This window comes from Athene noctua, chromosome 7 (assembly GCF_965140245.1).
Source record: "Athene noctua chromosome 7, bAthNoc1.hap1.1, whole genome shotgun sequence".
In the NCBI taxonomy this organism is placed as follows: domain Eukaryota; kingdom Metazoa; phylum Chordata; class Aves; order Strigiformes; family Strigidae; genus Athene; species Athene noctua.
The window spans coordinates 45,661,213-45,683,426 of NC_134043.1; the positions used below are offsets into that span (position 1 = coordinate 45,661,213).

At 47.8% G+C, this 22,214-nt stretch overlaps 1 protein-coding gene across 1 annotated transcript in view; it reads left to right on the top strand.

Annotated features, from left to right (window-relative positions):
* Positions 1–795: 795 nt before the first annotated feature.
* The window catches only part of LOC141962702 (hydrocephalus-inducing protein homolog), an 89,764-nt gene continuing 68,345 nt past the window's right edge, over positions 796–22,214 (top strand). The window contains 3 exon segments of the mRNA XM_074911071.1: positions 796–978; positions 6,274–6,473; positions 13,155–13,279. Of these exon segments, the coding sequence (XP_074767172.1) occupies positions 796–978; positions 6,274–6,473; positions 13,155–13,279 (508 nt within the window).

Consider the following 22,214-nt stretch of genomic DNA (forward strand, 5'->3'; position numbering starts at 1 on the left):
AGGAACTGAAGGCATTGATGCCTCAAACATTCATCGACACAGAAAACCTCCAGGACCAGCTGTGGCCTGTGGATCAGTCTAAGGAATGTCACCTGAGGGAGCGGGAGTGTATGGAAGGCTGCACCCCTCCACTCCCTCATAGTTGTATTGACAAATGCCTTATGTGGACCTCAGAGGGACCTCAAGCACAAAGACCAGTCATCACTGGCTGCACTGTGTAAGCCCGGTACTGTGTGGCTCCATTGTGTCAGCCAGACACCATGCTGGCCTTGCTAATGGCTTCGTGCCGTCGCCATTGAAGAGGCGACAAGGCCTGACAAGAGGTGAGCATTTCTGCCCCAGAAGCAGAAGTGTGCTAACCAGCTGGTAAGATGAACTGAAAAGGGGACAGAAACTTTTCTGTGTGTGCACCCACCAGCCAAGATGGTCGGACCTGAGACAGCGCTGGATCCAGGGGCGTTGATCCGGATTGCTTTGGTTCTTTTTCTCCCTCTCCCTCTCCCTCTCCCTCTCCCTCTCCCTCTCCCTCTCCCTTTCCCTTTTCTTCTTAGAGATTTATAAGACACCACATTGCTTATTATCCTTTTCCAAGTTTAAATTGCTTTCTACCAGAAGTAAAACATTTTAACCAGTTGCTTGGTGTCGTTTCACCTTAATTTAACCCAAGGGGATCACAGAACTGTTGCGACTCTCTGGGCTTCCAGTCTGGGTTGTGACAACCTCAAGAGTTAGAAGTGTTTGGGAAAAGTGGTTAAGGAGGGATGTCCCCAGGGCACAGCCAGGTATTTTCTCCTCATGTTTCCATACAAGTGGCAAAATCATAGTTTCCTGTCTTCCCTGCAGGTTCCTCGGCTGGTGAAGGTTGTCTTGGAGCCGTCGCCTTACTTCAAGTTGACCAGCCCCAGTGGTGTGTGCTGTAAAGTAGCACCTGGCATGTGTTCAACTTTCCGCATCCTGTTCACCCCGGAGGAGAACAAGGTGAGGCTGGAGGTCCAGAGAGGTCGGTGCCTTCAGTGTAAGCTGAACCTGCTGGGCTGGATTCAGAACAGGGCATCTGCTGTGGGTTTTGAGGACTGTCCTGGTTCCAGTGGGGTTGTCCTGGATCTAGAACCAGGGGAAACTCCTTCCCCATGGGGAAGATTATGCTCTCATAGGCTGGAGGCTCTTACATGTTTCAGATTATTTTTGTCCTTCAGTGATGGAACATTTAATGTCATGTCTGCTGGTTTGAGAGATAAGAGAGTCTGCTGTCTGTAGTGGGGCGGCCTCCCGAGGTGTTGGTTTCTGGTATCTGTCCACTGCTGTGTGATTATGGGTTTGCTCCACTAACGGTAGATACAGAGGTGTGTTTAAAAGTGACTTGTTACTTGGAGGACCTAAAGTGAGCCTGATCAGAGTGAGGACTGCCACCCTTGGAAACTGGAGTCACCTTAATGCCTTGCGTGTTGGCCACAGTAGCGAGACAGCGGATTATTATGTCTGAAGTCATGGCGGTTTTTACGCACTGGTTATAGCCCACAGCCTGCTGTGGGGTCTGCTCCAGGCTGTGGTCGGGCAGTCTGCAGCTGGTCTGTTAGGATGCTGTTAGCTGCTGCAGCAGGGACTGACGGGCTGTGCTTTCCCTCCCTGTGCTTCCTTGAGTGTTTGTGAGGGAAGATGCATGTGGAACTATAGGAAAATGGCAGGGTGGGGTATTGATGTTTGACCATCTCATCCCAATGGTAGGGGTTTAATTATTGTGGAAAATACTAGAGGACCAAATAGATCCAGAGAGCTTTTCTGTTTCCCATCGGGCAGCCACTTCCCTGCCTCACCCTGGACTGGAGCAAAGATGGTGCTTTTCCATCCCCTCTGTTTTCAAGCCTTGCAGCTGGGCTGTCCCTGAGGACACTTGTCTGTCTGCGATGCAGCTGGGAGGCTGGGGCAGAGGGACCGCTGTGCAGGTGGCAGGGAGGCAGCCTGGCACAGGCACACTGAGCTCTAGATGTCCCTAACTCGGCAGGAGGCTGTTGGGCTGCAGGTGGCTTTGAGACATCTGCCTGAACGAGCACACAGGGGAATAAACGGGCAGGTACAAGCTGCAGGCAGACACGTTACCCAGAGCCTGCGCTGTGGCCGTCACACGTGTTACTGTGGTTGCTCTGTCAGCTGGCACCTCTTCCATGCCAAACACGCCGTGCCTTTGCTTAGAGGTTTGCACATCAGTGCTGTGGCCCTGGCAGGTCTGATTCTCAGTGCTGTGATGTGAAGGGTCAATACTGTTATCTGGAGGCTTGTTAGTGCAGAAGAATTTAATACCTGGCATGGACGGGAGGAAGCACTGCAGGGGAACTAGGACAGGCAGGCTGAGTCCTTTCACCACCATCCTGCTACCTCTTAGCACCGTCCTTTGCATGGCTTTGTTGGAGAGACGAGGCTAGGGGACAGCTTTGAGCCAGCAGATGTTTCTGCAGTGGGCCAGCGGTGCAAGATCTCTTTGGGCATACCTGCTTCTTCATCTTTCACTTGCTACTTAGATATAATTTAACACTTTGTCCTATCCTCAAACAGCATGGATATAGAACACTAAAGAGAAAATGCCCTGTGGTCCCTAGCTCCCCATGCTTGTGAAATAATCTGTTCCTTTGGAGGGATGAGAAATTATTTAACATCATTAATATTTAGGGTTAAAATTTTGTTGTCCTAGGGCAGTTCTTCAAACTACCCAAGTGACACAAGAGCTTAATCTCATTGAGGTAGGCTGTGCAAAGTACACCAGTGCCTTCAAAATGTGATTTAATCATTTTAATTAGTGTTCTTTTCGGGGGTGGCAGAGGTATATTGGTGCCCATGAAGGGCAAAGTGCTGCTCATCAAGTTTAGAGAGGCAGCAGAGCAACATGTGAACATCACCACAAATACAAGTGGGGTGAGAGAACCCTCAAGGACCCCCATGTCCAATACTTTGTCCCTTGTCTTGCCCTTGAACTGGCGAGTGTATGGAGCAGGGAGCTCTGCCAGCAGAGCTTCAGCGACACTCCGGTGGTTTCTGGTGCACTGGGGGTTGTGCAGGGCATGGGGAGAGGGATGCATGCTGCTCAGCAAGAAGCACGTGGGGATTTATACAGCAGAATCAGAATTTTGTACGAATGGAACATTTTGTCTTGTACTTGATGGAGTGTGGGCCAGTGAAGCACCAGAGTGCTGTAGCTCAGCTAGAAACGCATCAACAGCGCAGCCAGGAGGTGCACGGCACCTTGAAAACCCCTCAGCAAAGAGGCTTTGGGAAATGGTTCTGCAGAGCCGCCTGCGTTGGGCTGGCAGTGGCTTGCACGCAGAACACCTGTGTGTTAGTTGTGGAAGGCTGACGAGCGCTGCCTTTGAAGAGGCTCTGCCCCTCTGCTGCTCCATCACCTGCAGGGAGGGCGGATAACCCCGTGAGCTGGGACGCAGGTACAAACCCCTCTGCCAGGGCTGGGCACTCCTCCTGCTGTGGAGCTGGTTTGAATCTGTTCTTCCCCGGGGTAAGTCTGACTTCAGCAAAGTCACTCCTGATTCAAGGGAGTAAAATTGCAGCTAAGCCCTAAATAAAAGGACCACGTGAGTTGTTAGTGGCTGAAATGCCACATGCCATGTAGCGCTTGCTTGAAAAATGAGCAATTTCCCATTGTCTTGCAGTCATTTGGGAATGTGCCACAGGATGGGACTGTCAGAAGGTAAATAAAGAGCTGACATGTCTCTGTTTATTGGCACTCTCCTTAGAAATAAGAAATGCTAATTTTTCTGTTGGGCAGCGTTTCCAGGTAGTTACTTTTGCTGCTTCTGATGTACACATTTCTGGTTTAGGGCTTCAGCTGCACGGTGTGGGTGTTCTCGTGCCACCCTCTGTTCGGGTATCCTTGCGTTATGGTCTGACAGTCTCTGCCTAATTGGAAACCATTGTGGATCTGACTGGTAATAGACAGGAATACCTACCTTTGTGTGTGTCCTTTGGCTTATTAATAGATTATCTTAAAGGAAGAAGAAGCAAGAAGCATATGAATACATAGCACAGCTTATTCTGTTTGTCCTCTCGCTCTTTTTGCTGTAGCAATACAATATATTCAAGCAATACACGTTCAGTCTGTAAGCTTTGCCAAATTCACTACTGTTGCTCAGTGGAGACTGAATTAATGCTCGTTAATGTGAATTATGACAGGTTGATGAGTTATTGCATTACTGAAATTAGAATTCAGTCGGGCGCTGTTAGATGTTTGGTAGCACACTGAAGCTATTCCAAGTATCCTTTCAAGATGACTTTTAAGGGGAGGAAAGGGGCAGAAAATCAAGGCAAATGGCCCTGTGCAAAATGAACCTGGAGCCAAGTGACCGATTTCAAAGCCTGCTGTGAATTGGTGGCTGAGGAAGGCAGGAGAAGGGCCACCCTTTCTCATGGGAAGCTGTCTTCATCCTCCAGTCTCTCCTCTCTTTTAATGGCCCTTCTTTTCCAGCCTTTGTGATATCCTGGTTTCAGCAGGGAGCTTTCCCTGCTTGACTTGCTACGTTACCTCGTGCTACAAGGATCTCTTCTTTGCAGTTGTCTGATGCAGGGAGTTCAGTGAGGTGTTTAGTGTTGGTTTCACAGCAAAACCGCCCCCTGCGTTTGCTGGTGTGCTGGGCAGTGAAGGTTGCTATCACTGTGACAGTAATTAACGTTAACCTGAGCTTGCAAAGAGCCTGAACTGACACCTCTGAGACACAAGCAGTTCTTTGATTTCATTGGGTGAAATTCAAATGCCAGTGGTGATACTTCGCAGGCCAGAGCTTGTAACTTATTGCTTCTCGAAGGTGAATAGGAGAAGAGGAACCATTGCACAGTGACAGGTGTTTTCCTTGAAACTGGGAGAGGAGTTGTATGAAGGATGAAGTTGTATTTTCATGAAAATCTGTAGACTGAAACTGGTGGGTCTAAAAAGAATCTTTCAAGTGTGGAAGCGATGCAACCCCTCTCTCACCCAGGCATGTTTATTTAGAAACCTGGATTGAAACTGTCTAAGGGTTTGCAGTTGCAACGTAAAACAAGGCTGTGAGTTGGTTCCAGCTGTACCCGTAGACTGTAAGTAAATGCCTAGCAGAGCTGGTAAGGCAGGGCAGTGCTGCTGTGGAGATCTGCAGCCTCTATCTCCTCCCAAGGAGGGGTTATTCAGCTTGCAAATGCTCACAGGACTGTGGGTTCACAGCAGCCTGCACAGCCAGCTTCTGCCTGGCACCCCTCTTGCCTTGGCTTTCCCCCGGTTTGGCCTGAGGCTTTGTTCAGCTTGGTGCAAGGTCCCATTCTGGTGGGTCACGGAGCGTGGCTGAAGGTCAGGGCACTCTGAAGAGCTGAGTCCAGCCTTGTACGGGATGCAGCGTCCCAGGGCGTCCCTGGAGAGGGGGCTCGGCACGCAACGTGCCTGTGCATGAATGGCGAGAGGCAGTTTGCTCTCTCAAGGTCATGGTTGTCTCTGAGGCCAAATCCTTGTTGCTCTAGCCTTGCCTTCGTGTACCTGAGATTAGGCACAGGAAGAACGCTTTAAGTCTAGTGTAGAGCTGGAATAGGCTGCTGAGGGCAGGGGTGGAGTTGTTAGTGCTTTTAAGTACTTGTCAGACACCTTGCAGGAGTAGTTTGGGTGTAGAGCTGAGCCAGTTCTGGGGTAGGGAGATGGATCAGATAGCTTTTTAAGGGTGTGTGACCCCAGCCTTGTCCCTATAATGCTCTGGGAAAGGGTAGGAATTACACACTTACCCTAAACTCACCTGACATTAAAACAATTCCCATGTCCAGCTTGTTAAATATTTCACCAAATACTGAGTGTTGGTCATGCACGTGGCAAAGTCCTTTTGAAAAGGCACCTGAGCATCCCCTGGCCAGCATCGGTGAGGTCGCTGCATTGCTGGGATTGGAGCTAGTGCTCTGGCACAACTGGGTGCTTAGTGGAGCCTTTGATCATCTGCGGTGGTGATGGAAACGGGTTCTTGTTACTGCTGTAATCCCTTCCATGAAATTGTTCTATTTTGGTGCCTCTGAATCAAAGTATCCAAAAATTTTGTCTGGTTCTGCCTGCTTGCTGTGAAAGAAGGTGAATCAATGGGATTGTTTCTTCTTTGCAAGTTAGCAGCCTTGTTCAAGTCACACTACAGGAACGAAAGGTCCCTAAGGTAAAAAGCCCTTTGACGTTACTGGATGCTACTGTTAGAGTCGTAGAAAACAGCAGTTTTTCTTCTGCCATGGGATGGTACAAAATGCACTGTGCTGAGATTGTTTCTTTCCCTGCAGGATTATTTCCATCAGCTCACCTGCATCACAGAAAGGGAAAAGCTTATCGTGCCAATCCGAGCTGTAGGTGCCCGAGCTATCCTGGACTTCCCTGACCAGCTGAACTTCTCCATCTGTCCAGTCAAGTACAGCTCCCAGAAAACTCTGCTGGTTCACAACGTGGGTAACCGGGAGGCTCGCTACCGCATCAGCACTGAGAGGTAAAGGAGCTCATCTTTGTGCAAAACACTGTTGCATGATAACACGGTTGGTAACAACAAGGAACCAGAGCATCTGAGCTGCTGTGTTGCAGCCGTAGCTGCAAACGGGCAGGACATGTGGGTTTTGCTGTTGCTTATAGTGTTTTAAGTATGATGGAACCTGTGATAAAACTCTGCGTGCTGCAGCGAGGTTTTGTACTGCAGTGGTGTCTCCAACAGAGCATCTCGCAAGACCGATTCCATTAGACTGAAAGAGCACATGAAGGAAGGCAACCTGGCTGCCCTTGGGCTGTGTAAGGTGCTGCGTGGCAGGCAACAGCTCTAGGAGCTCGGTTCCTGTAGACCGAACACAGTGTTAAGAGATGGGCAAGCTGTGAGTTGGTGAGAGAGACATTTACGAATTTACCAGCAGCTGTGTCTTTATATGCAAGTGCCATTAGAAATCGTAGATCAAAGCAATTGGTATTGAGGCCCTGACAAGAACACTGTGTGGTCCAGGAACTTTGTTTTCCAGTAGGTTTGGTCTGGTCCGTGGGACCAAATATTAAGTAGAATGAACTTTTAGGTGGAGATGAGCAGACACTGGCTTAAAAACTGCACCAGAGCCCCAAAGCAGCATGCTAATGAGGGCACAGGCAAAATATGCAGCCAGTGTCTGGTGCATGGGTTGGGGGCCTTTTCTTCTAGAGCTTTATCTCTCCCAGATTTCCTGGAGAGTGCTCGAATCTGTAAGTATCCAGCTTGCAACCTCCTGATCCCGAGTGCCTTCTGAAGTGGTTCCATAGCAGTGTCGGCCAAAGACAGCCATGCTCTGGGAGGCTGCGAGCACGTGGTGTTCCGGTGGTCCCAAAACGAATGCCTGACATGAGTTGTGTGGTGGACAGCCTGTCCTGCTCCTTCTGGTCTCAGAAGACAGCCCCCGGTTTCCCAGTTGGCTGAATGGGAGAGGGTGATGCAGCTGCAGGGAAACTGGTTCAGTTGGCTGGTAATTCGTGGTGAGTTGCTTGGTCCCGGAGGTCTTGGTGTAGGAGCTGAGGTCAAGAATGCAGCAAAGACCAGCGGTCTGACTTGGTGCACCTGAGCTGCTTCAACTTCTTCTCCAGGAAAACAGGGCTCAAAAGGCCAGTCTTTACTTTTCTCTTGTGAAACATGAGGGTTCAAGAGGAGCTTCCACCAAACCCTGGCAAGGCTATTTAAGCAGGCTTCTAGGATGCTATTTAAGGAGGCTGCTTCTTTTCCCTGTGTAAACATGTAGGCAGGATCTTGTAAATCACTGCACAGTTTTCCTCTGGGATCTCCAGGTCTAGTTGTTGCCACCAAAATAAATACTCAGTAAAATCTCAGTAATCATCTTTTTGCAATGGACTCTCCAACTCTCCTATTGAGTGATACAGCATGTTGAGTCCTCCTTGATACAGATTTTAAGAGTTTCTGAGCTTGAGCAAATATTTCTGCCCTGATTTGCAATAAAGAAATGGGAAGCATTGCAAACGTTTTATTTCAAACTACACACAAAAAAATTCTGAACAACTGGACTGATTTCCCTTGTCAGCTGAGGGCATCTGCCATCTCTTCCATTTCATGATGAACTTTTGAAAGCCACTTTGAAATTTCAAACAGATGATTTAAATCTTTGAATATAAGTAGCATTTTATTCTAATTAAGTTGCCCTGACTTTCATTCAGATTTCTTTTTAAATACTCTTAAAAGAGTATTTAAAAATACATGCTTGCATGTGAGAGGAGGAGGAGGAGGAGGAGGAGGATTAGTGGAGTAGAAGGGAGTGAGAGACCTGTCTAAGCTTATAGATCCATCAGATAACCTCTGTATCCTTTATTCTCTGTCTAAACAATTTAAACTCGTGTTTTCTGGCCTGAGCATATTCAGGCTCTTGCCCATTCACAAGTCAGCTGCAGATGCCACCATTTCCTAGACCATCGTGCTGCTCATATCACGTTTCCTCGCAGCTTTTCTCTGGATTTCCTTCTCTGTGGCATCAAGCATAACCTGTCTGCCTTCACCTTCAGTGCATTTTTCAGCCCATCTCCAGTCCTAACCTTTCCCCTCAGCTCTTGCATCTGGTCACTTCATGATGACTTTCCCTGCCTGTTACTCATTTATCTAAAGGCTTTGATGTTTTCTGTTGTGCATTTCCCTCCAGGGAAGAGCTCTTAAGTGAAGCCATGGGGCCAATTCAGCATCCTTCTGCTGTTCCTGTTTGGAGCTCTCCCTTGCCATGGTTTCTACCAGAAGCATGGCCGCATATTTGACCACCTTTCATGGAGGGAGAAAACCACCAAAGCACTCCCTGTTATGCAGTCTGGCTTCGTGCCTCTCCTCCCTCTGCATGTCCATACCCAGCTCTTAGCTGCATAGCATGGTAATAAAAAGTAATAATAGTATAAATAGAGAAAGTCTCTGTCATGTCCTGCTCCAATGAGGGGGACAAGTGACTCAGATTCGCAAATCCCCAATTGGAGCGGACAACAAGTCTCCAAGTTCAAGCATTTATTAACTACCTACAATGCACTAATTGAACACATGATAATTGGCTAAGTACAGAGCAAGTTGTGGTGAGCAATATAATATGCTTTGCATTTCTTAATAGAAAAAGGAAAAGAGGGAGATAGAGGGAATGGGGGAATACAGATCACCGGTCTGGGTTCCTGCGCTGATCCCGCCGGCGAGGGTTCCAGGAGGCGGCCGTCTTCTTCGCTGGCATTCGTCTTCTTCGCTTCACTGCTTTCTCCAGACGGTCGGGGGGGGGGGGGGGGGGGGGGGGGCAGAGAGAGAGAGAGAGAGAGAGAGAGAGCCCTTTCTTCCCCCCTTTGATTTATACCCATTTTCCTTGGGTCCGTCCCCTAGGTCGACCCACATAGCTACGTATCCCATGTACGGGGAGGGGTAAGGTGTTTAGTGGGATGATGTCATTAGCATGATCATGACAGCCCTCGTTAGCATATTGAGGGGTGTCAACTTTAATATGCATTTTGTGGATAATGAAGCAAAGTTCCTTCACCAGACACATGGCCCTTGAAATTTGCCCAGGTGCCCCAGGGCAGAGCCGTCCTGTCCCCACAGGGCTCTCTCCCCCAGCTACATCGGGCAGCGTTATCAGCTTCGGCCTCCACAGCATGCACCCTGTGACTCAGAGTTTTGTCTTGCGAGTGTTTGAGGCATTTCTTCAATCAGCCTCAACTTTTGCTTTCCCAGGTTGTTTGTCTTAGTTTCTCACAGGCCTGGTTTCTCGTCTCTCACAGTCTCTTCCTGTTGTCTCATTGTTAAGGCAGGATAACCAGTTTCTGCTTCATGACATCCACAGAGATAAATGTCATTCCAGTACATCTGAGTTGAAAAGGGTGTCTGGAAGCAGATCTCAGTGCAGCACTGCCTTCTCCTGACATTGCTGACGTTGTGCTGTGCCATGCTATGGGGCTAGAGGGGATCAGTCTGAGATAAGATCCATTTAGGAATGTCCCCACCAAGCTCTGAAGGCTCAGGAAATTATCCTGCAAGGCACAGTGCCTCGAGCCCCCTTGTATCCCTCCCTGTAGTACCCATACGCTACATGGAGGCGTGAGACTGGCGAGTTCCCATAGGACGTGCAAAGACCATCCAAGGACACGAAAATTGAGCCTAGGTGCAGTGAAAGAGGGAAACACAGACCTTGCGTGATGCTGACTCCACACAGGATTTTTTAGCACAGAGATGGAGTCTTGGATGCTTTGACTGTAGCAGACTGGGTTTACTGGAAAAGATATATTGCTTGAGTTTGGTTGTTATACCGTTACTATAAAATAATATATGCCAAGATGAAACTAATTTTTTTTTTTTTTTTTTTTTTCCTGCAATAGGTCTTAGTGGACAGAAGAGGCAATTCAATCGCCAGTAATTTTACTGACTTTCTTGGGTTTGGAGGTAGCTTGTAATGAAATCTATTTTCCCAAACTCAAATGATTTTATAAGGCCCCAGTAGACCAAAGAAAGGTTGGCTGCAGGAGATAAACATGCCACGGCACTTGAAGTATATTGCAGCCTCCTTGCACACTGCGTGTGCCAAAGGTGTGGTTCAGGAGAACAGGCAGCATGGTAGTTTGAGAGCCTGGGCCACAGAACTGCCAGCTTTATTCACTTGTCAGTCGTGTTTCTCAATTCTGTCAGGAGTATTTGGCCTTTGGTATCATCACGGGATGCCCAGCTGTCAAGATGGGGAGCTGTTGCCTGGTGAAAGTAAGCAAGATGTAAATGCCAAAATATATAATTATGACATTGCTTACGAATCTAGTGTTGTTTTTTTTCTGAAAGGGAATAACAGGCAAGATCTCGGCAAGTACTGATGGGCAGGTCTCTCCTAAGTTGGTGTGGCTAGATAAGTTTATACAAGCTGGGGACTGCAAGGTGCCATTGGGAGATCTGGACATGTGAAAGTCTAGATGTCGTACAACAAAGCAAACCTACAAATGGACATAGTCACAAAGCATGTCAGAAGAAAACGAGCTATTAAAAAGCCTCCAAACCTTATCTTTTCTGTCTTTCAGGAGCAGTAGTGATTCATTAAAAGGGTAGATCTAACAGGATGCAAATTATCCCAAAGAACAGCTGACATTTAATGGGTAAAAAGCCAATGTCTATCCCGCTAGCACCATCTCTCAGCAGTGGTTTTCATTTGGCTGTGACAGTGTGTCAGGGATGTCTCCTTAGCATCTCGTCTGTAGGCTGCAGACAACAGCTTAGTGACAGTGACTGAAATTCAGGGGAGTTAAGTTTAACCATGGAGCTTGCATCTTTGGGTCTTGGAGAACCAGGTCTATGTGAGGGGTAATGAGCTCCCACTACAGCAGGAAGAGAGTTGTCTCATGGGTACGGCATGGGGTGGGATGTAGGACAGGCTGTATCTGATTTGTGCTCTGTTTCTCAGTCCTGAGAACTGAGTCCTGAACTTGGCTGGATCCTCTTCTTCTGATAATTTGAAAAGATGAAGGTATCTTCGGGAGGGTTATTCCCATCCATTTCTGGATGTGTATCCATCTCTGGCAGGAGTATGTAGACATGGGGAAGGAGCAGGAAGGTGATAGGATGGGAGGTAGTGCTGAAGTGTTGCCCAGGATCCCCCTTAACTGGCAGCTTTTCTGTTCTGGCAACGTTTCTGAAAGGAAAAAAAAAACACAACAAAAACCAAATCAAAACAAAAAAAAACTCTGCCTTTCCCACACCAGGCAATGATCCCACCCAAGCCCTGGCAGAGACCTGCAGCAGTCCTGTCAGTGACCATCAGTGCGGGTGCAGGACCGTGTAGAACAGCCCAGTTCTGAGGCTGGTGGTGCCTTGTCTTTCCTCCTCTCTCCAGAGTCTCAGGCCCAGCACACAAACATTGCAGGCCCCGTGCTTCGGTGGCAGTGCTCCCGTGGTTGTAATGGGAGCAGGTCAGGCCCCTAATTGCAGTGACATCTCCTTAATGAGCAGAAACTCCATCAATTTCATCAGCTGTCACTACTTACATGAACAAGGTTCAGTTTGTGCATGGCTCCAGTTGTTCTCAGTATTTTTGTGTGTGTTGCATTCTCTAATCATGGTAAAACTCTCCAGAGAATGTTTTTAAGGTGACAAATCGACCACCAGCAAAGCACTAAAAGCAATAACTTTTGTTTTCTAAGTGGGGCTGTAGAAGAGCCATGAAGCCCAGCTGCAGAAGCATGTTACACCTGGCTTGTCCCTTTGCATTAAAGCACTGAGTTTTGTGTCTGTCAGCCAAGAGCCGTTTACCTGGTGACAAATCATAATTGCTCATATTAAATCCAAAGTACCCCAACACATTTTCATAATTTCCAATGCATTGCACAGAATTTGCCTGGTGGGCTAAGCAAACAGTTACCGAGCTTGGATGACAACCCCGAGTCCCAGATTGCAGTGCTTGTGAATACACAGAAAAACCCCTGTTAAACCCGCCTTGATGTGCTCCTGGTAATGGCACTTCATGTAGCTGGGGGTTTAACGGTTCAGGCTGTACAAGGGATCCTCCTGCCGTGTCTTGTTTCCACGTCCTTGTATCGCTCTAATCTGCGTTTGCACTTATTCAGCTTTTTCTGATTGTTCCTTTTCTTAGAGCAGCTTTCACTGCTGATGAAATGCTCCCTTTCTTAGGCTAAACTAGGATGTTTTCAAGGTAAAAAAATGAATTCTGCAAATTAAATCATATTTATTCTCTGGGCTTCAGAAAGACACTTATTCTCCCTCCAGTCTGATTGCTAGGCTGCAGTCTCACTGGGACAGGTAGTGCCCTGACATTTGCATCTCCTGAGGTGGAGTTTATAGGTGGCAGGAAAAGAGAGATTCCTGCGGAAGTCAGTGTCAGGTTGTGCAGGCAGATCGCTCTCACCCTCTCTGTGCTCCTCAGAACCCGTCCTCTGGCTGTATTGCCAGCGGTCGGACTCCTGAGCCTCCCTGCAGAGATGGGGATGCAGAGTATGGGGGAGGTGAGGTCGTTTGACACCACAGGATGTTCGGAGAGCCGGATCTCTTCAGAAGTGAGAGTCTGTAGCGCCATTTCTGATCCTCTATGTTCTGTTTTTTCTGCTGGCTGTGGTTTGTTTGCTTCCTGCTTGCCCAATGAGCTGAAGTGGAGTAGGCTGCAAAAGGAGTATAGTCCCCGGATCGCCCACAATAGCCCTGATGTGTCTCTTTCTCCTTCTCTGTGGATCCCTCCATCGGGACTCTTGGGATTGGTGATGCCGTGCAAGTGACAGTGGAGTTTCACCCGCTGAAGACCGGGAATCATTCCGGTTCCCTGGTAGTTTGCTACGACACAGGTAAGTGCTGGGCACTGCGTGGTGCACGCTCTCTGCATCCTTCAGAACAGAGCCCCTTCTAGGCAGAATAACGTTAAACTTGCTTTGCAAACTACTTCTAAAAGTTTTTCTTTCAAAACCTCTGCACGTCTCAGTGCTTAGAAGGGAGCAGTTAAAGGGCAAAGGCTGAGCCTGTTCTGTGTGTCCTGTGTGGCTGTGTGCTGGTCCATCCCTGCTGTCAGCACGGTGTTCTCCCCCCAGCACGCCCCATGACAGTCATCTACCATCATTGCCCAATGTCGCAGCCACCTTAATTCCCTCTCCAGGTGTACCTCCCCTGTCCTTTACCTCGGGGAAAAAGTGACAAATAGTTGGTGTTTAGGGGGTTGTTAAAGGGGGTCCCCTCAAGCAGGAATGAGATTTTTGGCATGCTGCTTTCCTGGGAGTTTCTGAGTGGAGGAAGGAGGAACCCTGATTCTCCACTGCAGTGTGCACGTGCAGGTGTGAAGTTTTCTTCCTAGACAATGCTCTGTTTGAAGTGTAATGTGGGGAATGCATGTCTCTGTCAGACTCTTTCTAAATGCCCCATCTCTTACACACCTCTGTCCCCTGTACTGCTTCTCCGTTATCTTGCCACAGACCCTTTTTTTATGTTGCCCTCTACCCATCTACATCCCACACTTCACAGCATCAGGACTGAAGCAGCCAGGGCTTGAGGGCTCTTGGGGTCTGGCAGGGAGTGCTCGCTGCCTCCCGACATAGGAAAAAATTTATACTAGGGTATGAGAAGCCAAGCTGGGGCCACAGAAATGCTGTCAGCTTTGTAAGTCACTTTAAGAGTAGGTGGGAAAAACTCAAGAAAAGGTGTGATGTTAAAAGGCTTCTGTCTGCCTTGGTTCAGCAGAGGTATCTCATGATGCTGATCAAGACACTTCTTCAGTTGCCTGAATGCATTTGGTGTGCATTTTCTCTTCCCTGAAAGAGAAGTTTGTTTTGTCCCTATTCCTGAACTTCATTCCTGGGAAGTGTGATGTCCTCACCTAGGTGCGACTGCAATTCTTTAGCCCAGCAATGAGCGTTTTATTGTCTTGAGTTTGTAGAAGTTCTGTAAATTCTCTTATATCTTCCAAATGCTCTTTGCAGCCTTATGAGTTATCACAGCTTTGTTTAAGTCAATGACACATTCACAGAAAATTTATGCTCACTCAGAGAAGCTCATTGGTTTGGGTAACACTTTCTTGACAGAACAACTGACATTTCAGAGAACGACAAAAGGTGCCTCATTTGTATGCATTTAGGGAACCTATAGGATAAACTTCAGAGGGATAGATCTTTTTCTGGGTTGGATGAGGGCTAACAGGGCGGTGGGGTTTATACCATGTGAAATGGAAAGTCCAAGTGAAGAATCCAGGGCCGGGATCTTCACATCTTGCTTTGAAAACCTGAGCCTTGTTCTTACTGAAACACTGGATCCCTCCATGGGTAATCTTTGCCCAAGTGATTTTCATGGACAGGCCACAGGGACCAAACCATCTGCTGGCTCTGGGATGGGCAACCTCCCTGGAACATGGTGCAGCTGCCTGGGAGATGAAGGCAGGATTTGTTCCTGCCTGTCAATACGGCGCTGCAGTTATTTTTTAATAAACCAGACTGAGAAGGAGAGCAAGGAATAATTAAGGGATTATTTCTCAAACTTTGAAGCATACAAAGAAGTAAAAGGCTGCTGAGATTAATTGCTGAAGTGAAACCAAAGCATTTAATCAATCAGTCTTAAAAGCCGCTTGTTTTAGGCGTAGTGCAGAGCACCAGACCGTGTTACCCAGCCTGGCGGGGAGAGCCCTGGCTGCTTTGTCCTGCGCTGTCAGACTCCCTGCGACTCGCATACAAAAAGCAGCTGGGCTGCTCTTTCAGAGCTGCCAACAGACTGTTTCTTATGAAACGGAGGCACTAAGAGCAAAATATCAGTGTAGGGTGTTGGGAGGCATTTTCCTTGCTTTACTGTGTGTCTGTATTGACTTGCTCACAAGTGGCAGTAGTTCTCAGTAAATCCCACTGGTTTTAGTGTGACTGATGCAGGATCAGGTGCGCATTGCCTGGCTTTAATTTTTGCTGAACTTGAGTCAAATCTGTCCCTAGCATTGCTTAAGGAGACACGAAGCTCTTCCCTTTGCCTGCTATTTGGTTGATTAGAATTGTGCCTCCTTTACACTGTCCTGGTTAGGAGTGCAGGTGCTGTCCCCTGGACAGGCTGTCTGCGTGGTGGTAATTGTGTTGCTACAAACTTTACAGGTAAGTGTGAAGAAAATGTGTTTGCTGCTAAGAGCATAATGATTTACAGTGAAAATTTGATCTTCACTGCTTTACATGTCCCAGCTCCTCCATTTCCCCCATGTACATGGGTCTGGGTGTGAAAAAGCCCAGCTCATACTCCATCTGGGAACGTAAACGTGTTGGGATGCTGAATCCTTTTCCTTGGCTGAGCAGGCTTACTTCAGTAACGAGGCCACCCATGCAGGGGCTTGGTGGTGTGTTAGTGGTCCCTGTACACATGCAGGAAACTCATGAAATCTCAGCCCTGGTTGTTTATTGCTGTTTGAGGCTGAACAAGTAATGGTAGCGTGGACGTGCCAGCACCTCTGAACATCTCAGCTACCACGAGGATAAAGCATCTGAGAAAACACTGCCTTGCTGTGATAGTCATCTGTGGTTTTGTGTAGGCTTTGGAGAAAGCAACCACCTTTGCAGAGCTCTGTTCTCTTTCCTCTAAGAACCCCCTTTCGACCAAGGGTCTTGTCATCTGTCTTGCAAGGCTGGCATTGCAATCACTGGGTTCTAGGAACTCCTTTGAAAATGAAATGAAAATCCTATTGATTTAGTCTGTAGACCAAGTCTTTTCCTTCCTCTTTTTTCTCCTTTGTAAATCCACTGATGCATGTGGACAGACAGCAGGATTTAACTGAGGTTTAGCCCTTGTTGTGCTGCATTTTCTGTTCCTGAGATCACTCAGACAAGTTGCTGAGTGTTCTCAATTTGAACTGACTTCAGCCGGAATGGAGGAGGCTCAGTACTTGCCTGAGCAAACTCCCTACCTCGGTACATACTTGACTCGTCCCTGTATTGTGCAGGATACCAGGGTGGGAATACTAAAACCATTTTCTGGCTTTAATCTTAGTCTTGTGCCAGTGTTTACAGGGGCTCTGATGTTTCTGTGAGTAGCGTTAAGTTACTGTTGAGCTAAATTCATGGCAACAGACCGTGAGCTTCTGACGCCCACCGCTGTGTGCCACTGCCACTCCAGTCTGCAGCTGTTCATCTTCATGCACTTCTCCGTTCCTTCCACACCAGGCAGATTTATGGTAGCTGCTTACAAGTGCTAAGAGGTGGGGAAATCTTCCTCTTCCTAAGCAACAGCCCCTTTTGAATCCAAAGCTTCCCGGTAGTGCACTAACTGCTGTAATTATTTTTTAATTTTGTGTTTAGTGCTGGCAGATGGTTAGAAACTGACATTATTCTGTGAGTTTTTAAAGAAGATTTTGTTTCCCGTGTTATCCTAAGGTGTAAGCTAGACTGATGCTGTACAAGAGGCTTCTCTAGATTTTCCTTGGGCTATCAGGCATTTAAAAACTTTGCAAGGGGATTTTTCTTTCCACCTGTCATAGGTGGTGAGTGCATGTTGTGCTTTTTTTTCCTTCTCTTGTGAGAATTCCCAGCAGTATGGCTGGTTTCTGTCAGACTTTTATGTTCTCGTACATCTGCTTCAAAGTGAGTGGAGGGAGTCATATATTGTAGGCAAAAAAGGTGTAAATAGGAGTTTGTGCAATTATATGTTGACTTTGCATCTTAACAGTAGCAGCACTGCAACAGACCGAGGGTTGGTAACTAATACTTTATACAGCCGATTGGTTATATGCTCTTATAGTTCAAATCACTTAGATTGATGGGTGAGTCTAGTTGGTCTCCAAAGTGTTTGTTTCTGTCAAAACAGGTAATAGGTAACAACTGTTTCTGTCTTTGTTCCCCTTTCCTAGAGCTGCTCGTAATAATGAATTTTTCTCATGCTGTTATTGGTAAGGTTGTTCTGCTCCTTGCAGAGTATGGCCCCTCTCCAGGGCCTTGTGTTTCAGGACAGTTGATTTGTCACTTTGAGGGTAGATGAAGAGGAATTAAGTTTGTGTTTCATTTGCTTGAGGTTTCTTTGCACAGCTTTGTAGCTCCACAACTACATAACACCCCTCTGAAGAAAACCCCTGCTCCAGCAACCCATGGAGCTGACTGCGTGAGCACAGACTGGGATGTATGTACTAGGAGGGTGGCTTGGAAGTTAGAAATCTCCTTCTGGCTGTTTTGTTCATCCTCAGGCATGCACAGAAACAGACATCTGCGTGACGCTGCATACCTCATTTTTAGCACATGGAAGATTTCTGGAAGAATGTGGTTTTCATCTCTCTGCAGGTCATCCTTGACCACAGCTTGTCTACTCTTATCATCAGTGGAAATCACTGACATGTTCTAGGTGTCATTACCGGTGGAGGTGTTTCAGGACAGAACTGAACATTCATTAGCCTCCTTTCCTTGTGGATCGATCAGCATCTGCTGAGAAGCAGAAGAACAGCTTGAAGGGTGACTGATTTATTAGGTGGTCTATTGAGCATGCCTTTGCCAGGCAATCAGAATGAAAGTTCCTGCACCATTTTCCCCATGGCCAAAAGCAATGTTTCAGCCAGTCGGGTACCCCAGCGTGTCGTTACTGTGGTAGCAATAACGATTTAAAATAGCCTGCAGCATCCTGGGTATGTGGCAGTGCTCTTCCATCATCTGACGGTTTCATTGTCCTTTTCAAAACATTCTGCAAGCTCCTTCATGCTGGGCAGGACAAAGCCTGGCTCCTGGATATTCCTGTGCCGGAGTATTTAATCCTGGAGTCAGGCAAACAGTTCTTGCTAAGCACGGTGCAGAGGGGTGCTGGGGAATGCGGTGGGTGCTCGGTCACAGAAGGATGCACAGCGGGAGCCTGACTGCAGGGAGATGGCTCAGCGTGCAGGAGAGCTGTCTGAAGAGCCTGCAGCCTGTCCTGTGGAGCACTGCTGCCTGGTCACTGCTTTCCACCTCCCTTTTCATCCCCATCTGTTGTCTTATGGCTCCTTGCAGGGCCTCTGGGGTAGAGACCCTCTGCTTTCACTGTGCTGCGTGGGCTCAGTGGGTGCTTTGCTGAGGCCAGGGCCGCGCTGGGGACTCTTGACTGTTACAGCAACAACTGTGGGCACGGTCATGAGGAAGATGCTCTGAGCTTTGTTGTAGCCTGGGAGTGGTTCTTTAGAAACACCTGATTAGCAGCAGCATTATTTAGTGGTGAGGTTTATAAAGGAGGTCTGGAGTAAATAATGTGATGGTTTAATGATGTCTGAAGGCAGCTCCTGAACACCGCCTCGGAGAAGCACTTGCAAATGACTGTCGCTGCTCCATGCTTTGCTCTGGGGCTGGAGATACAGGCGTGGGGACGGACAGACACCTTTCTCAGGCCGGTGGAGACTCGGCGCATCCTGTAGGTGAAGCCATCAGCTTCCCAAGAGCGAAACAGCTCAGAGGAGCGCTCCTGACTCTGATCTGGTGGTAGCTCTGTGGGAGACGCAGCAAAAAGCACATGGTGGGGGGGCTGGATCAGGCTGTAGGTGACTTCTCCAGCTTTCCAGAGATCGCTCGGCCTGGTGAGGTGACTCGCTTCTCCGGCGGTGAAGTGGTAACAGAGACCTCTGCACGCTGCTTGAAAAACAAGGATATGCCGGCAGTGGAGGCAGCTGGGTATGATAGCAGGAGCAAAAGAATTACTTCTCATAGGTCGATATGGGGGTACAGTCACATCCTTTTGAGTGAAGAGCTCTCCTTTCATTGCTTGCTTGTATTTTCAGTGAAAAAGCAGCAGGACCTGTCTCTCTGCAGCTGCGTTCATAGAAGAGACGAGAGCAAGGCACTGTTTTCTGACAGACTGGGCAAATGAAATTACACTTGCTTTCCATGCTACCTAAATATTGCAAATGTGACTGTCATTCACTCCTAAAAGATTTACAATCCAAATTCAGCAGAGAGAGACCCAGGGATAGAGGAAGAATATGTCATGGTGAAGACAAAATGCATCAGGGTGCTGTTTTGTTTCTCTTCAGTCTAATCAATCTGACTACCAGCTTCCTAATGTTTAGAGCAGTAATCAATGAAGGAAAGTACCAGCTGTTGGATACTAGGAACAGGTTCTTCATCAAACCTGAAATTTGTTTCGAAATCTTATTCAAGGGCTTGCTCATCTATCCATTGAGCTATACCTTCAGGCTAAACAAAATCTTTCTGTTTAAGATCAGTTTGTACTGCTCTGAAAATTACTCCCTCTTGCACCAGGATGATTGTGTAGTATTAGAAGAACTCAGAAAGATGTTTTAGCTCTTCTGTAAATTCTCTCTTTGTTTTCCTGCACAACAGGAGTCCCACAGATTTCTCACTTCCAAGATAGTGAAAAGTTATCATGGTGTTCTGATACCTGTGTCTGTAGCCATGTGGATGGATGCTGGGATAAAACACAGAGGTGTTTCTGCTGTGTCAAAGAGCACTGCTCAGGAGTGCACAACCCGAAGCATCTGCTCTGCTGCTCTGTAAAAAGTCTAGCGTTTAATTTCAAGTTCAGGCATTGCTTTGTTCAGGTTGCAGAGTGAAAGTTGTGTCCTGCCACCTGTAGGAAACGTATCAAAAGCATGTAAGAATGAGAGAGTTGACAGCCTGTAATAAGATCACGTTGTGTAAATAATGATAGGGCAGACACATCTAGATTCAGTAAATGCGCTTTCACGGCAGCCAAGCATCCCAAACCACACGCCATGGACACTGCCCTGCCAAGTGAAATGCCTAGTGCTATGTCGCTGTTACAGTACAGAGGCGTTTATTGAAAAACAGCCAAGAGTCTTAAAAGAAACGTCACATCTAATTTGACACCCAAGACATGAAGCCTGCAGCCGCCCGTGGCCGACCCTGGCCGGTCCGCTCTCCGTGTCAGCTCATGGGCCTGGCAGACAGATCCGTGGCTTCCTCCTGACTCGCTGGCAGCTGTGCGCACTCTCCTGGACCCGGTGATTAGTGGGTGTCTGTATTCAGCACGATGCCAAATGCTCTCTGTGGTAGAAGGTGCTCCGGCAAACCCTCCAGCCTTCAGAAGAGTCCTCGGTGCCTGCAGCCAGGAGCGCAAGCGTGGCTGCGTCCCAGCTCCTCCCCGCGAGAGCAGCAGTAGGGGATGTTTAGCAAATTGTGTAGAAACAGGCAGTGCGTATGCTTTCTCCCTCGCGGGCTCTGGAGTTAGCATTTTTCTGTGCTGGAGGCTTTATTCTCATCTCTGTTGAATAGCTTCTGATGCCTTTATCTTCTAAGAATTTGTCCGGTTTCTCCCTGGATTTACGGCTGTTAGCCTCTACAGCGTCCTGTGGCAGTGTGTTCCAAAGGAAGGAATACTCCCTGGGAAAGCACTACCACTTTTCTGTAATTTCTGTCTAATAACATTATTTCAGGCCCTCAGGTTCCTGTTTTATGACAAATAGTGACAGTTTTTTCCTTATTCACATTTCCCAGGCCATCCATGCTTTCACAAACCTCTCCCATCTATTTCCCATATGATTTCTAGGATGAGGAGTCGTAGTCAATCTTCTTATAAAAGCTGCTTCATACTTTAAATTGTTCTTTCTGTCCTTCTCTATTTAGCTTCAGATGCTTCAGCTTGTTTTTTTGAGATCAGAACTATACCCAGTATTTTGAGACGCACATGGCCATGGGTTTAGGCAGGGAGATGATGATAGTTTTTATGGTGTTTATTTTGCAGTAGTTTGTCATCTTGATTGTTGTAGAGCGCTGGCTCATGTTTCCATAAACCCAGGCTCGAGGCACTGTGCATGTCTCCCATTTCTTGGCTCCTTTGCTTGCCAATATATGTCAAGGATTCAGTGGAGGGAGAGGCAGTGCTCATAAAGCATACCTGCCTCTGTAACTCTCCTGAACATCAGTCATTTCTGTATGCCAAGTTGTCCATTATAGAAAGCAGATTGTCAAGTCACTGTAAACATTGCTGCTGTCCTTGCAGCATAACTCATCTCTGACCACAAATCCCTACCACTCCATACTCCCTTAAGAGCGGAGAAATTGAGGCTATACAGGCATGAAGGCTGGGTTCTCTGTGTGTGGAGATGAGTGAATGACTCTAGAGATCTAGTGTTTTAAGGGTGAGTCAATCCCCAGTGCCCCCCAAAAAAGAGGGGGCTCCTTTTTTTTTTTTTTTTTTTTTTCCCCCTGAAATGAGTGTGATTCTGCTGTGTTGTGTCTGGCTTCGGATTTCAGGAGTGCACCCAGCACACATCCAGCACTCTCCCTGTGTTGTTGCACGGTACCGCTTTAAAGGCAGGTCCGTTGGCTGGCTGCCTTGCTGTGACCTGTGCAGGGAGGAGGAGGCTCTGCCTTTGCAGAGGGATGCTCTCCAGGCTACGGCCAGGCTGCTGCACTTGTCCGTTGGGGCTGGCTCTGAGGCTTTAAGCACCACTCCACAGAAATGCCGTTTCTAGAGAGCATGTCTGATGTTTGCTGTTTGAGTCTCACCTGGGAAACACTTGCCTGCAAGAGGAAGAGTGAGCTTGGTACAGAAGTTTGATCTCAGTTGACTGCCAGGAGTTACTTGGCTGGGAAGAAGGAAGGTTTGAAAACTCTGGAAAGGAGGGAGCCTTTGGTGGGAGTCTGTTTGGGAGGGTGACGTGCTGGCAGGTCCTCCAGCAAGGCCCCAGTCGTTGGTCAGTTGATGTGCACAGCCAGGGACACTCTCCTCTTCAGCGGGCTCTGAGGTGGAAAGCAAAGATGCCCTCGCTCTGGTCGTTGAATGGCTTGGGAAGACGCAGCGTAGACTTGCAGACTCGGGCATAAGCAGCAGGGTCCCGGCTGAGGA